The sequence below is a fragment of the Myodes glareolus genome, chromosome 6 (assembly GCF_982192425.1).
Source record: "Myodes glareolus chromosome 6, mMyoGla1.1, whole genome shotgun sequence".
NCBI classification, from domain to species: domain Eukaryota; kingdom Metazoa; phylum Chordata; class Mammalia; order Rodentia; family Cricetidae; genus Myodes; species Myodes glareolus.
The window spans coordinates 7951168-7965251 of NC_142031.1; the positions used below are offsets into that span (position 1 = coordinate 7951168).

General features: G+C 55.3%; 1 protein-coding gene across 6 annotated transcripts in view; it reads right to left on the bottom strand.

Moving 5' to 3' along the window:
• The window catches only part of Casz1 (castor zinc finger 1), a 146452-nt gene that overhangs the window by 22763 nt on the left and 109605 nt on the right, over positions 1 to 14084 (bottom strand). For all 6 annotated transcript variants that reach the window (XM_085690284.2, XM_048414881.3, XM_085690282.2 and 3 more), the window contains one exon: positions 2254 to 2742. In XM_085690284.2, the coding sequence (XP_085546410.2) occupies positions 2254 to 2698 (445 nt within the window). In that variant the 5' untranslated portion in view covers positions 2699 to 2742. The remainder of the gene's footprint in view (positions 1 to 2253; positions 2743 to 14084) is intronic.

Sequence of the window (14084 nt, forward strand, 5' to 3'; positions counted from 1 at the left end):
CCCCTTCCTGTCTCCCTCCCTGTCTCTCTCTCCCTCACATAAGGACACACATACACATATACATTCACAGACACAGTCTCTCATATACTCCACTTACACACATACCCATAATAATGTGCCCATATTTATCTACACACTAAATTCATATCTCCAATTCTACAGATACACACACAGTCCCCCAACCCCCACACCCAGGGCCCTGGGAAAAGCCTCAGCAGGGTTGGAGGAAATGAGTCCCTCATTTTACCTTTGCCACATACTGTCTGTCACCGCAGCACAGTCCCCATTGTACACAAGCTCATTCATTTCTCCACCCAACTCCTGCTGTGCACCTACTGTGGGCTATTCCAGCATCCAGGTCGGGCACACACAGGAAAGAGACATGGAACAGCCCAGAGACTCCCATGTTTTACCTTCTTTTATGCTCTCCCCACCTGAGCACATTCAAAGAAACCAGGGCCCGGGTTAGAGTCCCTGAGAACACAGCCAATGGAAGGTATGACCAGAGGGGGCACCTGGCTCCCTCCAACCCTACCAGCTCTAGGAGTCTCAGAGCTCCCCAGAAACCAGAAGTGGAGCTGATGGAGCAGCGTACCCTAGCAGGAGAGACATCCCAGCAGGATGTGAAAGGAGGGGCTCTGAACCATCATGGGGGGCAGTGGGACCCCACTAGACACAGAAGAGGACACTCAGACATTCCCCTGACACCCAGAGTAACTCAAGGAGCTTAGAGTCAATTGCCTTGGCAAGTTGATGGGTCAGCGCAAACCCAAGCTCCAGACACACAGGTTGGGGGCTGGCCTGGGAGTGGGCTCTGATCGCTGGATGAAGTGGTTCAGGGACCAGGGAAAAGGCTAAAAATAGCTAGAGGCAGCTGAGGCCTCACTATATATGGCAGAGAAACAGAAGGCTCTGAAGGGCAGGCAGCATTGAACAGCGAGGGGGCCAGTGGGGGTCCCACAGACAACCAAAGTCCTGGGGAGCCAATCCCATGGTGGGCAGATGAGACTTGGGTTAAAAACTCAGGATTGAGAGGGGGCCAGGTCAGAGGCCTGGGGGCGGCAATCACAGGAGTCCACACCCCTACTTCTGCCTGCACAGTTCCCAGGTCCTGGGAGGAGGGGAAGAAGGCCGAGGGTACTACCTGATGGCCCTGGCCATGGGTGGGGCAGAGTGTGGGAGGAGGGTGTTGAGGGACAGCAGCCCTTGCTGCTCCCCCTCTCCTCTCCTCAGGCCCAGCACAATCACCTTGTGTCTGGCAACAGCAAGGGCTTTTCCTATCAGAGGAAACTGAAGGTCACACTTTTCCTCATTGATCTTGCAATGTTTGTTAATTACTCTGTCACTGATGTGGCGAAGGATAATTAAACAGCTCTGTTTATATCTTATATGCATAATTATGTGGCTGAGCAGGGCTCCCCGCACAGGGAGGAGATGCGCCCCTCGCTGCAGGGGGAAGGGGACAGGGGAGCAGGCAGGGGAGGCACAGGGCTCTAGGAATAAGCCTAGGAAGGAGACTGGGGACTAGAGCCAAGGCCCCAGGTCCCAGGGCTCCAATCCAGGAGGAGACCCCTCTCCTGTCTGAAAGGCCAGCCCTCCCCTGGAGCAGAAGCAGGGAAGGCGGCTGTGTCCTAAGGACAAGGAGACACTGATGAAGCCAGGCCCCTGCTGCCTTGTGGGAAACAGGTCAGTCAGGGGAGCATGTCCAGGGCAGCTGTATGTTTTGGCTGGGCTGAGCCAGGCTTGTGGCTCTGAGACATTCTGCTTCAGAGGGCAGGATGGGACCCAGGGAAGGAGATGGAGTGGGGTGGGAGCTCAAAGCCTTTTCTAGACATCTCATTAAGTTACCAAGAGAAGACTGAGAGATGAGCACTTGTGCTGTTCACGGCACCACTGACACAGCCCCATCGCTCCCCACACCGTGGGCCCAGACAGGCTCATCCCTGTGCAGGTATGTGCCGCCACTTACGTGCCCACCTTGGGCTCACTCATCTATTGAGTCTATCGGTGCACATGCCTGCCTGGCCCCCATCCTCTCAAAGCCCCACTGCTAGCAGCTCCCCAAGGCCTGTTCACACTCAGGAAGCTGCCAATTCCATTCTGCCTCTCCCCCAGCCCGTCCCTCCAATTCTTGCTGGGTTGGATAAGGTACTGGTGTCTAGATGAACAAGGAGGAATTCCCTGGATACACCACCTTGGCTTGCTGGGCCTCTCTGGCCTTCATCCTCCCTTCTCCCATGGCCAGCCACACACCTGAAGCCTGCTTGGCGCTCGGGCCGCTGTCGTCTTTTGCAGCCGCACCATCTGAGTCCTTCTCCTCCAGTATACCGCTGTCCTTCGAGGGCTCCTCTGCGTGGTCTTCCTCATCACTGCAGCCCTGCGGCTGGACCATGTAGACGCCCTCTGGGGGCAGCTCCAGGCCCTCACGGGCAATGCGCCCCAACACTGGTGTGGGTGCAGGCTCTTCGCTGTATTCCCCATTGACCCATTTCTCGATCACTGCCCGCCTCTTGTCTTCTTCACTCCGGGGAGCCCGGGGAACTCCAGACTCGGGGCCACTGCGCTCTTTGTCCCGGGGACGTAGTGGGCTACCTTCAGCTTGGGAGCCAGCCTCTGCTCCCTTCTCCACGACCACCTGTCGGCTCAGCTTGGCGCAGATGGCGTTGAGCTTCAGGCCGCCTTTGCGCTTGGCTGCCATTGGAGGCTTGCCTGCGGGTGGGTCGGTGCACCGGGTGCCTTCAGCTGCAGGGATGGAAGGGGGCACAGAGGTGAGAGGCCTGTACACCAAGCACAGCCACCCCAAAGTAGTTCTCCATCCCCCCTCGACTGACCACAGTTCTGTCAAACTGCCTGCGCCACCTGGCCTGTGCCTATCTCCTGTGTTAGCCGGAGTGTCCCAGGGCTGGACTCGCAGCTGCCCTACCCACACAACTGAACACAGCAGCCGACATGAGGTAGGTGGTTCAGGATAAAGGGACGAATGACTCTCCGAACACAAGAGTTCCAGCACCCGATTCGTGAAAGAATTTCCTAGGCTTGCCTGGCCTGAAATAGCCCCTCTGTGAGGTGACATGTCCTTTATTTAACACAGGAAATGAAGGCACGGGCAGGTGAAGGGGTTGGTATGAGGCAAAGCTGGCAAGGGCCAGTATTGCGCTGCTGGCAGCTTGGCTGTGTCTCTGACTGTTCCACCTCACCACGGGTCCCTGGGGAAGAGTCAGCCGCAGCCAGCTTCCAACCTGTGCCAACCTCCTGCCTTGCTGACCCAGCAGCAATTGGCTGGCACCTTCCCCACTTGAGCACCTTATTCTCTGGCAGATCTTCTGCCAGGTCAGGGCTCTGGCTCTGCCCCCCGTCCCTGGTTCCTATTTCTACTCACTGTACGGCAGGGCTCTTCCCCTTGGTCACTCGGGACCTCTCCAAGGTCTCCCCTCCCATCATTCTTCTCTGCTCTCCACATCTCCAACCCCACGTGAAGTCTGGTCATTTCCTATTGCTGCTTGCTTCCCACAAACCTCAGTCAGGGTTACCCGGACACAGCTCCTCATAACCCTTCAGTGGCCACTCTTCTTGTCTTAGGACCCCCTTCTTCCCTTCAGCTCTCGTAGCCCTGGAAGCCTACTTCTGAACCCAGTAGACATGCTGGGACCTTAGTGAGGACATACGGGGCCAGTGGAAGCTACAGGTCCTATGCTTCATCTCTGACGATAGCCACTGAGCAGCCTGAGAGACCGGATGGCTACTAGAGTATTGGCCATCCCCCTGCACCGCTTAGCCTGCCCTCTGCCCTCGCTAGGCCTCCCAGGGTCTCAGGAGCACATGGGCCAGAAAGACAGACAAGTGCAGATACACATACACATCGTAAGCGCACACATCCATCAGTCAGCTGTCCACCACGCAGGCAGTGAGGTCCTACCCTGTGCCAGACCTTGTGGTGTGGCCAGACACAGGCCAGTGCTCATACGAAAGGGTCTCTACTCACAATACCTCTGCACATAGGGACCCCATCTACTCTCCACAGTTCTTTCCAGGGAATCTGGCATGTCCCACATAGGTCAGAAGGCTAGGCAAGAGGCTCTGCTCAGGGCTGTGACCCACGATAATCAAATACTTCGAGAACCTGTACCCCGTGAGCCCACCTGTGGCTACGTCAGTGTCTGCCTAGAGGCCTCATGCCACACAAAGATAACTGCTTTGACTTGTACGTGTGGATTAACCACCCCTTCAAATGCCCCGTAGCCCCAGCTCCTTGCCTTGCCACCGGCTGCTGATACATATGGCTCTGCTTGGTCCAGAAGGGACAGGGTAATGCCAGCCTATTCCATGCTATGGAAAGGTCTGCTCATTCCCGTATTCCTTGTTCAGAGGTGACAGTTTCGGGGTCTTTGGCTCCTGCCAAGCCAGTGCCCACTCCATTCATGTTTGCTCACAGCACCAGGTCTGTGCTGTCCAACAGAGATCCAGAACACCACCCGTGGGTCCTTCCTGAAGCTCAGTGACAGGGCTCACGGTCACGCCCCGCCCCACTCAGCCTCTGGGCATGCCACCAGGCTCTATGATAGGGCATTGTTCTCCACAGGGTAGCAGGCCTCACCTGGGCCCCTCTGTCCCCTGTCTTGGATGGGAAGAGGCAGGCGGAGTGGAGGAGCCTGCACTATTTTTACCAGGAGCTAAGCAGCCAAGTGTGTATGGCAGACGGCAAATGAATCTATAAATATTTATCCCAAGGAAGAGGGAAGCACAAGCTCTCAGGGCTGCACTTGCTGCTGGCAACAGCCCCTCCTCGGGTCTCCACCCATCCTGGAGCCTCCCTGAACTTCGGCCCACCCGGCACAACCCACCCTCTCTCTATCTCGGCTTCATGCCGAGTCTCTGCCTGGGCCCCCACCAGCTGTGGTGCAGCTGTGCGCTCAGGGCCCACCCCCACCCCAGGCCCCTTTGCTCTAGCCAACTCCCTCTACACCTGCCCTCCAGCTGCTGCTCTGCCCCAGACCACCTGCCTTCCAGATGTTGCCCTCCCCCTGACTCTACGGATGGTCCCAAGGGTGGAGGTGGAGAAGTAGGAGGTATCTGGGCCCATGGCACAGGGACAGAGAGACACAGGCAAAGGCAAGGCTTGTAGACAAGAGCCCGCGTGTGTGAGGCTGGGGCGGCAGGAAGGGGCTTATGTATGAGGCTGAGAGTTGAGCTGCCTGCCTGCCTTCCGGTCCCCATGAACCTTCAACCAGCCCCTTCATCAAGGCCTTGGAACCTACAGATTAACCCCCCCCCCCCCACACTGGTCTGACCCCAGACTCCTGTCCATGTAAACATTCCTCTGACTTTCTTCCCTAAAATATAAACGCCATGGCCAGGCCTCAATGGAAGGAAGCCATCCGTCCCCGGTCCTGTCATTGCCCCTTTCATCTCCTTCCCGCCACTAGCCTGCCCACTGTTCTATTTACACTGGACACTTCCTCTGGGAACAATACTGCCCAGGAGGCAGGTTTGGACTGGAGGGTGGGAAGCAGGGGGCTCCTATTCTGCCCACCCAGAGACAGGCAGACTTAGGAGTGGCAGCGAAGGCAGGTAAAGGAGAGGAGCTGGAAGCGTTCATCCCATTCCTGGCAGCCTGTGGCTGATCCCAGTACCTCTGTACCAGCAGGGCAATCACTAGGAAGTGCACACTATAGGCTATGGCCTGGCCTTGGGGTCAGAACCCTGAGTGCATGCCCTGGCTTTGCCCACTGTGAGCTCCGAGCCTAGGCCAGATTTCTCCCTGGAGAAGCACTGTAGAAGTGCAAGGTGGGATCTTTCTGTGCCGAGCACAGAACCTGACAAGCAAGGACTGGGAAAAGGATGTTGAGCCCAAGAGGGGCAACAGGTATCTCAATCAAGATACTAAGGCAGGGAAAACTTATTTGGCCCAGGGAAGTAGGGGAAAAGGACAGACAGGAGGCTTAGAGTTGCCACCTCTAAAGTTCCCTGGGTCCCAATTCTCCTTATGAGGGCTAGAAACTAATCCCACACCCCACCCCTGCCTGCAGCAGCCATCCAAGTGAAAAGCAGAACCGGCAGAGGTTGGGTAAAGAGAGGCACAATTGTCTACCATTCAAGCAGGGACTCACTGAAGCCCTTAAGGACAGTAAGCAGACACGGTGATGATCCCATTTGTCGGAGAAGGAAGTTGATCCTAGAGCTGTAGACACCCCAGAGCATGAACACAGGCTCTCAAGAGCCACTGAGGCTGGGGCTTGAAACGGCCCAGGCTTCCCTGCAGGGGCTTCTTCCGTCTCCTAGGCCATCTTCTCTTCAACCTCACTTCCTGTTCCCATAACTTGGAGCCCCCTAAAGTGTTAACTGCAATGGATAAAATGGTGCAGCAGATTGCTACAATAAATAATTTACTGATATTTATAAATATTCAAATCAGTCAGCTTCAGAAATCGAATGAAGGGAGGGCCTCGGGAGAAGGGCCCGATATGGCATGAATCTCATCACTCCTCCGAAGGCTGGGAAGGCCAGAGCTCCTGCCAGCTTTGGTGAGAGAGGGGGGCTCAGAGGGCTGCACCTGGGCCCCATGTGCCCTAGCCTCCCTGACCATGAAGTGAAGACCAAAGGCAGTTAGAAGAATGGTTCCCTCCTCATCTGGACCGGCCAGCCCCTCTCTCACGGGCAGCCTGAACACAATAGGACACACTCGATGCCTACTGCCTTATGGCCCTGGGTCTTGGAGTTGCTGATCCTGCTGGGGTGGGGGCAGTCCCATGGGGCTGGGCAGGCCTGGCAGCCCCCTGCCTCCACCCCCCATGAGTAATGTATTTCGTGGCCAGGCTGCCTGTCAGCCACCGGGCTCCGGTGCTTTATGGGCTCTGCTTGGTGGCTCTGAACTCCCTGGTAGGAAATAAAGTTCTCCCTGCGCGTCCCTTCTAAACATTTCACTCAGTGGAAACGGTGTTTAAGAAAAATGAGAACATATTTCTTCCTAAGGATGCAGTATCCCCTTTGGGCAGCCTAATGCCCGCTGTATATCAGGAGGTGGGGAGGCAGGGGCCAGCAGCTAGTCCCCTGGGGTGGGTGTGTATGGGGCCTTGCCTGCCTTTGGCCAGAAGCAGCTCAGGAGCCATGGGCACTGCTGGGCCACCCTGGCAACTGTCCTGGCCCGCAGTATCTAGAGTCATGTAGCAGGTGACACCCTCTGAGCACCTTGTCTACGCGGGGCACTAAGCTTTGGCACACACGCTGGTGACCCCCTCACATCCCGCTATGTCACTTGTGTAGTCCCCATTCCCAGATGAGGCAGCAGAAGCACTGCGGTTGGTGGTCGCATTCCGTCACCCGTCAGTCCTGGAGCACAACACCCGGCAGGCTAAGACGCCCAAGGCCACAGGCTGAAACCCTACACATGCCTCCCACAGCCTTCCAGACGGCTGTCCCAGAGTCTCTGAGGTGCTGTACCCTGGCTACCCACGAGGAGCTGAAGCTTCACAGGCCAGGAGCACCAAGCTGACAGTGTTGTCAGACAAAGGTCTCACCACTGAAGTGCACCGTCCACAGGCCAGCACCCGGGTTGAAATGGGAGGCTTATGTTGTGAAAACAAGACAGGCAGTTCGCTTTCTGTATCACCCTGGCTCCTCCACAGCGGCTTGTTCAGTACAGATGTGGGAACAAATTTCCAAAGTGATTACAAGAGCCATCATTGTGGCAAAGAACACAGGAGTGACGTGGGAGCGTGTAAGCAAAGGAAGGTTGCTGGACACGGGCCTCTCACTTCCTTCCTCCCCCACTGCTCAGCCTATCTCCATAGGAACAGCTCCCTCCTCTAGCTCTCCTAGCCAAAAACTGTCCCTTAGGAGAGGGATGTCCCTTCTTGGGCCTGATCCCAACCTTGGCTGGGAACACAAGGGCTTCTGAGTGTTTGTGGGAGGCAGGAATGACTGCCGCTACCCTAGGGTTCTTGGCCCTCTAGGCTGGGGAATGGGCGGGGCTTGGTCACTGGGCCCTAGCTTGCCCCCCTTTGTTTATTTATTTATTATGATTTTTTTTTTTTAGTTCAGTTAAAAGGTTTACTATCCAGACGCGTCTAAGTGGCCTCACTTAGCGTAAGTAACTCTATAAATCAGGGGAACTGTTAGCATCCACCGCGCAGGCGGGCTATCAATCTCCCCCAGGTCACAGCCAAACAGGAAGGGGAGAAAAAAGAGAGTTGCCACCCAGGGGAGATTTAAAACACATACTGAGCAAATACACACCGACTTGTGTCTGCCTGCTTGTGTGTGTGCAGCCGCACATGCACAAACACATGTTCACACTTCCACGTGTGCATGTCTCTATGGTATGTATTCACATTATATACACACGTGGGCCCAGAGAGTAGCCCAGGCTCTGGAAGTGCCCTGTGATCATGGTAACAGAATACAAACACAGTTCCTGAGGCCGAGCGGGGGTTGGGGGTGGCAGACGGTGTAAGGGGATACCAGGTCTCCCAGGGATGACTTAATTCCTGCTGCTGGCAAATGACTCTGGAGGGCTATAGAAAGGACCTGCGTGGTTCCTTTCCTCTCTGTGGCCCTCAGCTCTTAAACCTGAGACTGAGCTCAAGGCAGGTACTTGGCAGAGAGGCAACGCCAAAGAGAAGGCTATGTGGTTCTCACACGCTCATGCGGGTTCTTAGCCACTGAGCGCCAGCCCTGGACTGCAGAGGAAAGACTCATCTAAGTGAATGACCGTGGTGCCACGCAAAGAAAGGAAGACTGTGAGACTCAGCAGGGTGACCTTCTGGTGGCAGCTGGAGCAGGGCCCCACCCTTTTACTGAGTAGGTACAGTTGGGCGTCCATGTAGCCTGGACACAGGCTGCCATTCATCCTCCGTGAGGCCCCAGACCGAGAAGACACTACTCGCTGAGCCATGCCAGGAACTGGAGCAGGGTGGCAGCTCCGAGTATCCTCTATGGTTAGGGAGCAGACGCAGGTCACGCAGCCTAAGGGGGAGACCCGCCGGGCCCATCTCCCCTCCCTGCAGCCCCGAGGCCTCCCTGGCTCACCCGCCTGCCTGCCCGCTGCATCTCTCCATGAACTCTATTTCTCTTCCTCTCTGAAAACAACTGAGCTGTAAATACTGTTTAACCTTCTCCCCCCCTCCCCACCACCACCCCCTCCCCTCTGCACTATAAAAACACAAATATGCCATAACTCAGCCGGCCTGGCCGCCCAGCCTCCAACATGCCCCGCGCCCGGGCCTCTCAGGAAGGTCATTACAAACGACTTTCCGATTCACTGCTCCTGAAATAATTTTGTGTATTAAAACCTGAATCTGCACTTTCTGGGGCCGAAAGCCTCGCTTAATTATGGCGGGTGTCCTTGGGACGGACAGTGATCCTTCACTCGCCAGCCCGCGCTCCAGCCCTCCGCCCGCCAGCCCGCCCCCCTCCCCGGGCCCAATCTGTTTTCAAAGTGTGTCTGTCCTTTATTAAATTGTTTTCTTTTCCACATTATCAGTTGCCATGGAGACCTCATCTCTCGGATTATTTGAATTTCATTATATCTATTGATTTGGGAGCATTTCATCTTTTTTATTGTTTTTCTGTCAATTTTCAAAACGAATAACCATCTAATTTGCGTCAGCGCTGATTATGTTTGTCCCTCAATAGAGGTCGGCAGCTGCGCTGGGGAAACAAATCAATGAAAAACCATCATAAAACTCCCCACTCCAGTCTCCAGGATGTGTGGGTGACATTCCACGCCTGCGAGAGACACACTCATCAGCTCCAACTTCGGCAACGGTGGCGGCAGCCCCGCTCCTCGTCCGCCTCCTTTGGCCTTAATATTTAATTTCACGATTTGGGGCATTATTAGTGGTGTTTTTATTAGCGCGTGTGCATGTGAGTGTTTGGTGGTGGGCTGGCTGTTTCATTAATTTGTGGGTGAGGCAGGGAAACCCCTAAGGAAGGCAGGGCAGACTGTGTCTGGGGTGTGGCGGGAAGTGGAGAAAACAGGGGAACACCCCGAGGAGGGATCAGGAGCCTGGGGACCTGGAGGGCCCTGAGGAGGGGCTGGGATGGGGGGGACCAAGTGAAGGGTTGGAAAAGAGGGAATTCAAATTGCTTACTTTGTTGGTTTTTTTTAAATAATTTATGCAATTTTAAGCATTTATGTATAAATTTTTTAATAAGCCACCCTGGAGCAGGATGGCCATTAACATCCCAACGTCCTTCTGTCCAATGGGCTGGCAGAGAGGATCAATTTCTGAGAGTACTTTCCCTTTTTTATGACATGATAAAATGCTTTTAAAGCAACTTACACAAATATGGAAATGTTTTTTTTTCTTTTTTTTTGTCCCCTCTCCCTTCCCCTAACAGCCTTCTTATTCACCAGGGAGGGAGGGGCTATTCCTGTGAGTGTGTGTGTGTGTGTGTGTGTGTGTGTGTGTGTGTGTACCTAGCTCTCTCTCCTCCTGGGGAGGGGGCTGAGGAGGCTGGCAGGGAGACAGCCCCAGTTCTAACTGGAACCAGCCGCCTGTCCTTCTAACAAGGGCATAAACTTTCATTACCCATGCACGAAGTCAAAGACAATTTAGGGAAACGCGCTGCTCGGAAAAGGAAAACCTCAGCGATTCGTGGTCCGTGCCACAGCCACCATCTGGGGGCTGTCCATTTAGCTGAGGGCACCCGGGACCTGAACCTCCTGGCTCTGCCCTGACCAGCAGAAGGTAGGGAGCAGGGCAGAGCTAGATCCCCATCATCCCTCATACCCTGTGGAGCCTTCCATGAAAGGCAGTCAGAGCCAGACCAGTGAGCCCAATATGCAAGGGCTACCTCCTCAGCTCGGCTGGACCTTGCTAGTCTTGCCTTGGACAGAAGCTGCCCCTTAATTTTACCCTTCCCTGAAGCCTCTTCACCAATACCAGTCAAGAGCAGGTCCTTGAAAGTGAGCACCAGTCCTTCGTTCCCACTGCTCTATAGACAGTAATGCAGCCACGGCTTGATAGCATGCAGAGATGGACAGACGGATGGATCAAAGAAAGAAAGCAGGGAAATCTGTCCTGAGGCATCCTGGAGTCTTTGTGGGGCCACCATAGCCTTAGGACAAAATGCCTTCTCTAGGTGTCTCTACTTTGGAAGTAAGTCCATTACAGAAGTGGCTCTGGGGAACGGAGGGCTGCTGTCGTCCTCATGCTAGGCCTTGAAGTTGAAGGAAGGCCAGCCAAGGGAGCAAGATGGCAGGCAGTCACCATCACTAGAATGCAGGGTGAGCCTGACCTCACCTCCTAGTTACTCATGATGGAGGGGGCGAGGTCTGATGGCGAGTCCTGCCCATGTTCTCCCACCAGGAGATGAGGACCATCTCTGATCCCAGAACAGGTCCTGGTGTCTCCATCCCCACCCTCCTAGTATATGCCACCCCCTGAGACAAGAAACGGCACTAGGACTTTGGCGGTTTCCAAAGAAAACAACCCAAAGCAGATACTTTCCCCTCTTAGGTAGCTGCCATTTACACATGCCTCCTCTGTCCTGGGCCCCAGCGTCCACATCTGTAACGTGTTTAAGGAATGACTGTCTGGGACACACGTGATGAGCACATGGTGCCGCTTCTATTACGCTCAAGGCTGACGACAGAGAGGGTCTGCTCTATAGCCTCGGTGGAAGCTAAGTACAGAGCCCAATCTCGCATGGCCCTGCGGCCTCTGTCCAGAGTCCTAGTGACCGCCGGGATCGCCTACGTCCCCTGTGCCTAAGCTACCCTTTCTCTTTGTGCCCTCCCACCCCAAAGTGCCAGGCTCCTTCTGAAGGCACCACCTGAGTGAGCCAGCCTGCCCAGCTCCGTCAGTAGCTGCCCAGCGGGTAACCCAACAGAGCCTCATGGCCTTCCGGACCCTCTTCTATGGCAGCAAGGGAGATGCCCTAAAGGGGCCTGGACACTCTAAGCCCTTAGTGGGAACGGAGGGGAGCGCCCACCTCTCTTCTTTTCTGTGCTCAGATCCCCCCAACTGTCATTAAAATAACAAGTTTCTGTTACAATCTAAACATTCCCACATCGCATAAAGGGTTATATTACACCCGAGTCACTCCCGGCCCATGTTTGCACAGAAAAGCTCACGGCAGGTCCCCCCTCCTGACGAAGTGACTTATTAAAGTTTAAACAGTAATTAACAGAACAATAAAAATAAAGGGATGTTTGGGGAGTCATAGCGCACACAGGGTTTTTGGCAGTGCCAGCAGTTTTTCAGTGCCCTGCGCTGGCAAGCAAAATGTGACTGTGAAGCCGGGGGGACGGAGGACGGGCCAGAGTTGAGCCAGGGAGACTTGAGGCCTGCCGGGAGAGAAACTGAGGCCAGACTGGAAAGGATGATGGCCGAGTGTAACAGGATGGGTGCATGGGTCCAAGGAAGAAAGTTCGGCACAGCAGAGAACTGAGGAAGGGGGCTTTCGTGAGGTCAGGAGGTCGATAGCCTGACCCTGCTTGGCCGGAGGTACTTTCGGGAGTCCAGTGCCTGGTCACATCTAGCCAACTCCAGCAAGGATCTGGCTGGGGGAGGCTTGAGGTCCCTGGCACGAGGAGACCCCAAAGTTAATGATTCCTGGAACTGGACCCCTGCCACTCTGGGTTTTTCTCCCCGTCAAGTAGCACCTTCCTTATTCTACCCCTAGCCCCTGTGCCAAGGCTCCCTAAGACTCTACCCCTAGCCCCTGTGCCAAGGCTCCCTAAGACTCTACCCCTAGCCCCTGTGCCAGGGCACCCTAAGACCTCTCCTAAATACATGAGCGGGGAAAGCCTTCCTCAGTCTTCTCTGGGGGAAGGAGACCTGTTATCATAACTTGGACTAAGTCCACCTAAAGCAAGAAAGCACCCAGAAAGCTAGGTCAGGCAGACCTTCACTGCAAAGTCTTCAAGCCCAAGATCTGCAAGGACCTCAGGAAAACCAGAACATCCTGGGGCTAACAGGGTCTCTTGCTGTCTCCCTTTTCCTCGCCTTTTCTCCCTGTCACAAACTCTACACAAGAGGCTCCGATCCAGGACTGTAGGGGAAGGCAGAGTCAAAGTGAGCCAGCCAGGGAGTGGTACCGAGGAGCCGAGGCCAGTACCTCGGTGTTTTTTCCTCAAAGCCTTGGGGGCCAGAGGAAAAAGCTGGAATCCAGGCTGGCCAGGTGATAGGCATCAAAGCACTGCTGAGCCAGTCCTTGGCCTCTAAACCTAAGCTCCCTCCCACCCACTTCTGCCCTTTCCCAGACTTCCTGCACCCTCTCTGCTATGGGTCCTGTTGAGGGACAACATGTGTTCACCCCAGGCTATCCTCCCATCTTGCTGCCCGTCTGCCACTGCCTGTCACCGCCCTTCCTCTTCAAGGAGAGTCACAATCAGTCAAAGCTCACTCCTCACCATACAGAATCCACTTTATAGGGGGGATTTACAGTACAGCACCCTCATCCCCATGCAGGCATAGAGTGGTCTCCGGGACACCAGGAGACCATAAGGGGGCCTCTCCTAAGTTGTTCCATTTTGGCCTATGCCTCACAGCTCCAGCCTTACTAGGCCATCCTCAAGAGCCTCCCTCCAATGGACACCTGCCATTGGCAGTCCCAGACCAACATCCAGCTGGGAAATAAGCCCTAGCCAAAGGCAGGAGCCCTCCCAGCCTCCCCTGCAGGTCCGTGGGCTGGTCCCTCCACATCAAAGGACAAGTGCCAGCTGGAGTAGGTAAGAGGCTAGGCTGAGGCCAGACTCCTTCCACTCTCCTGTCTCATGAGATCTGGGTCCTGGGAAGCAGATGGACACTAAAGGCAAGGGCTTCTGGGAGTGTGGGGTCCAGAGACCTCAGTGCCACTCGGATGTCAGGCATGTACCAACTGTGCCCCAGGAGCTGCAGGGTCCGAAGCCAACAGCTTTCCTCTCCCTCTTGCTGTGTAGGGCTCACTGGGGCTTCACTGCCCCCCTACTCCAGTGACTCATAATGGGGGAGAGTGGGCCCAGGGATGTCTCCCCAGCCTCCAGCTGCCATGCTCCATTGGCAGTTGAGCTGGGAAGCCGCTCACACTCCCTCACTGCTGGAGGAGGCAGCCTGAGTCACCCTGCCCCAGAGCTGTGCTGGGGGTGGGAGGCGCGCTCC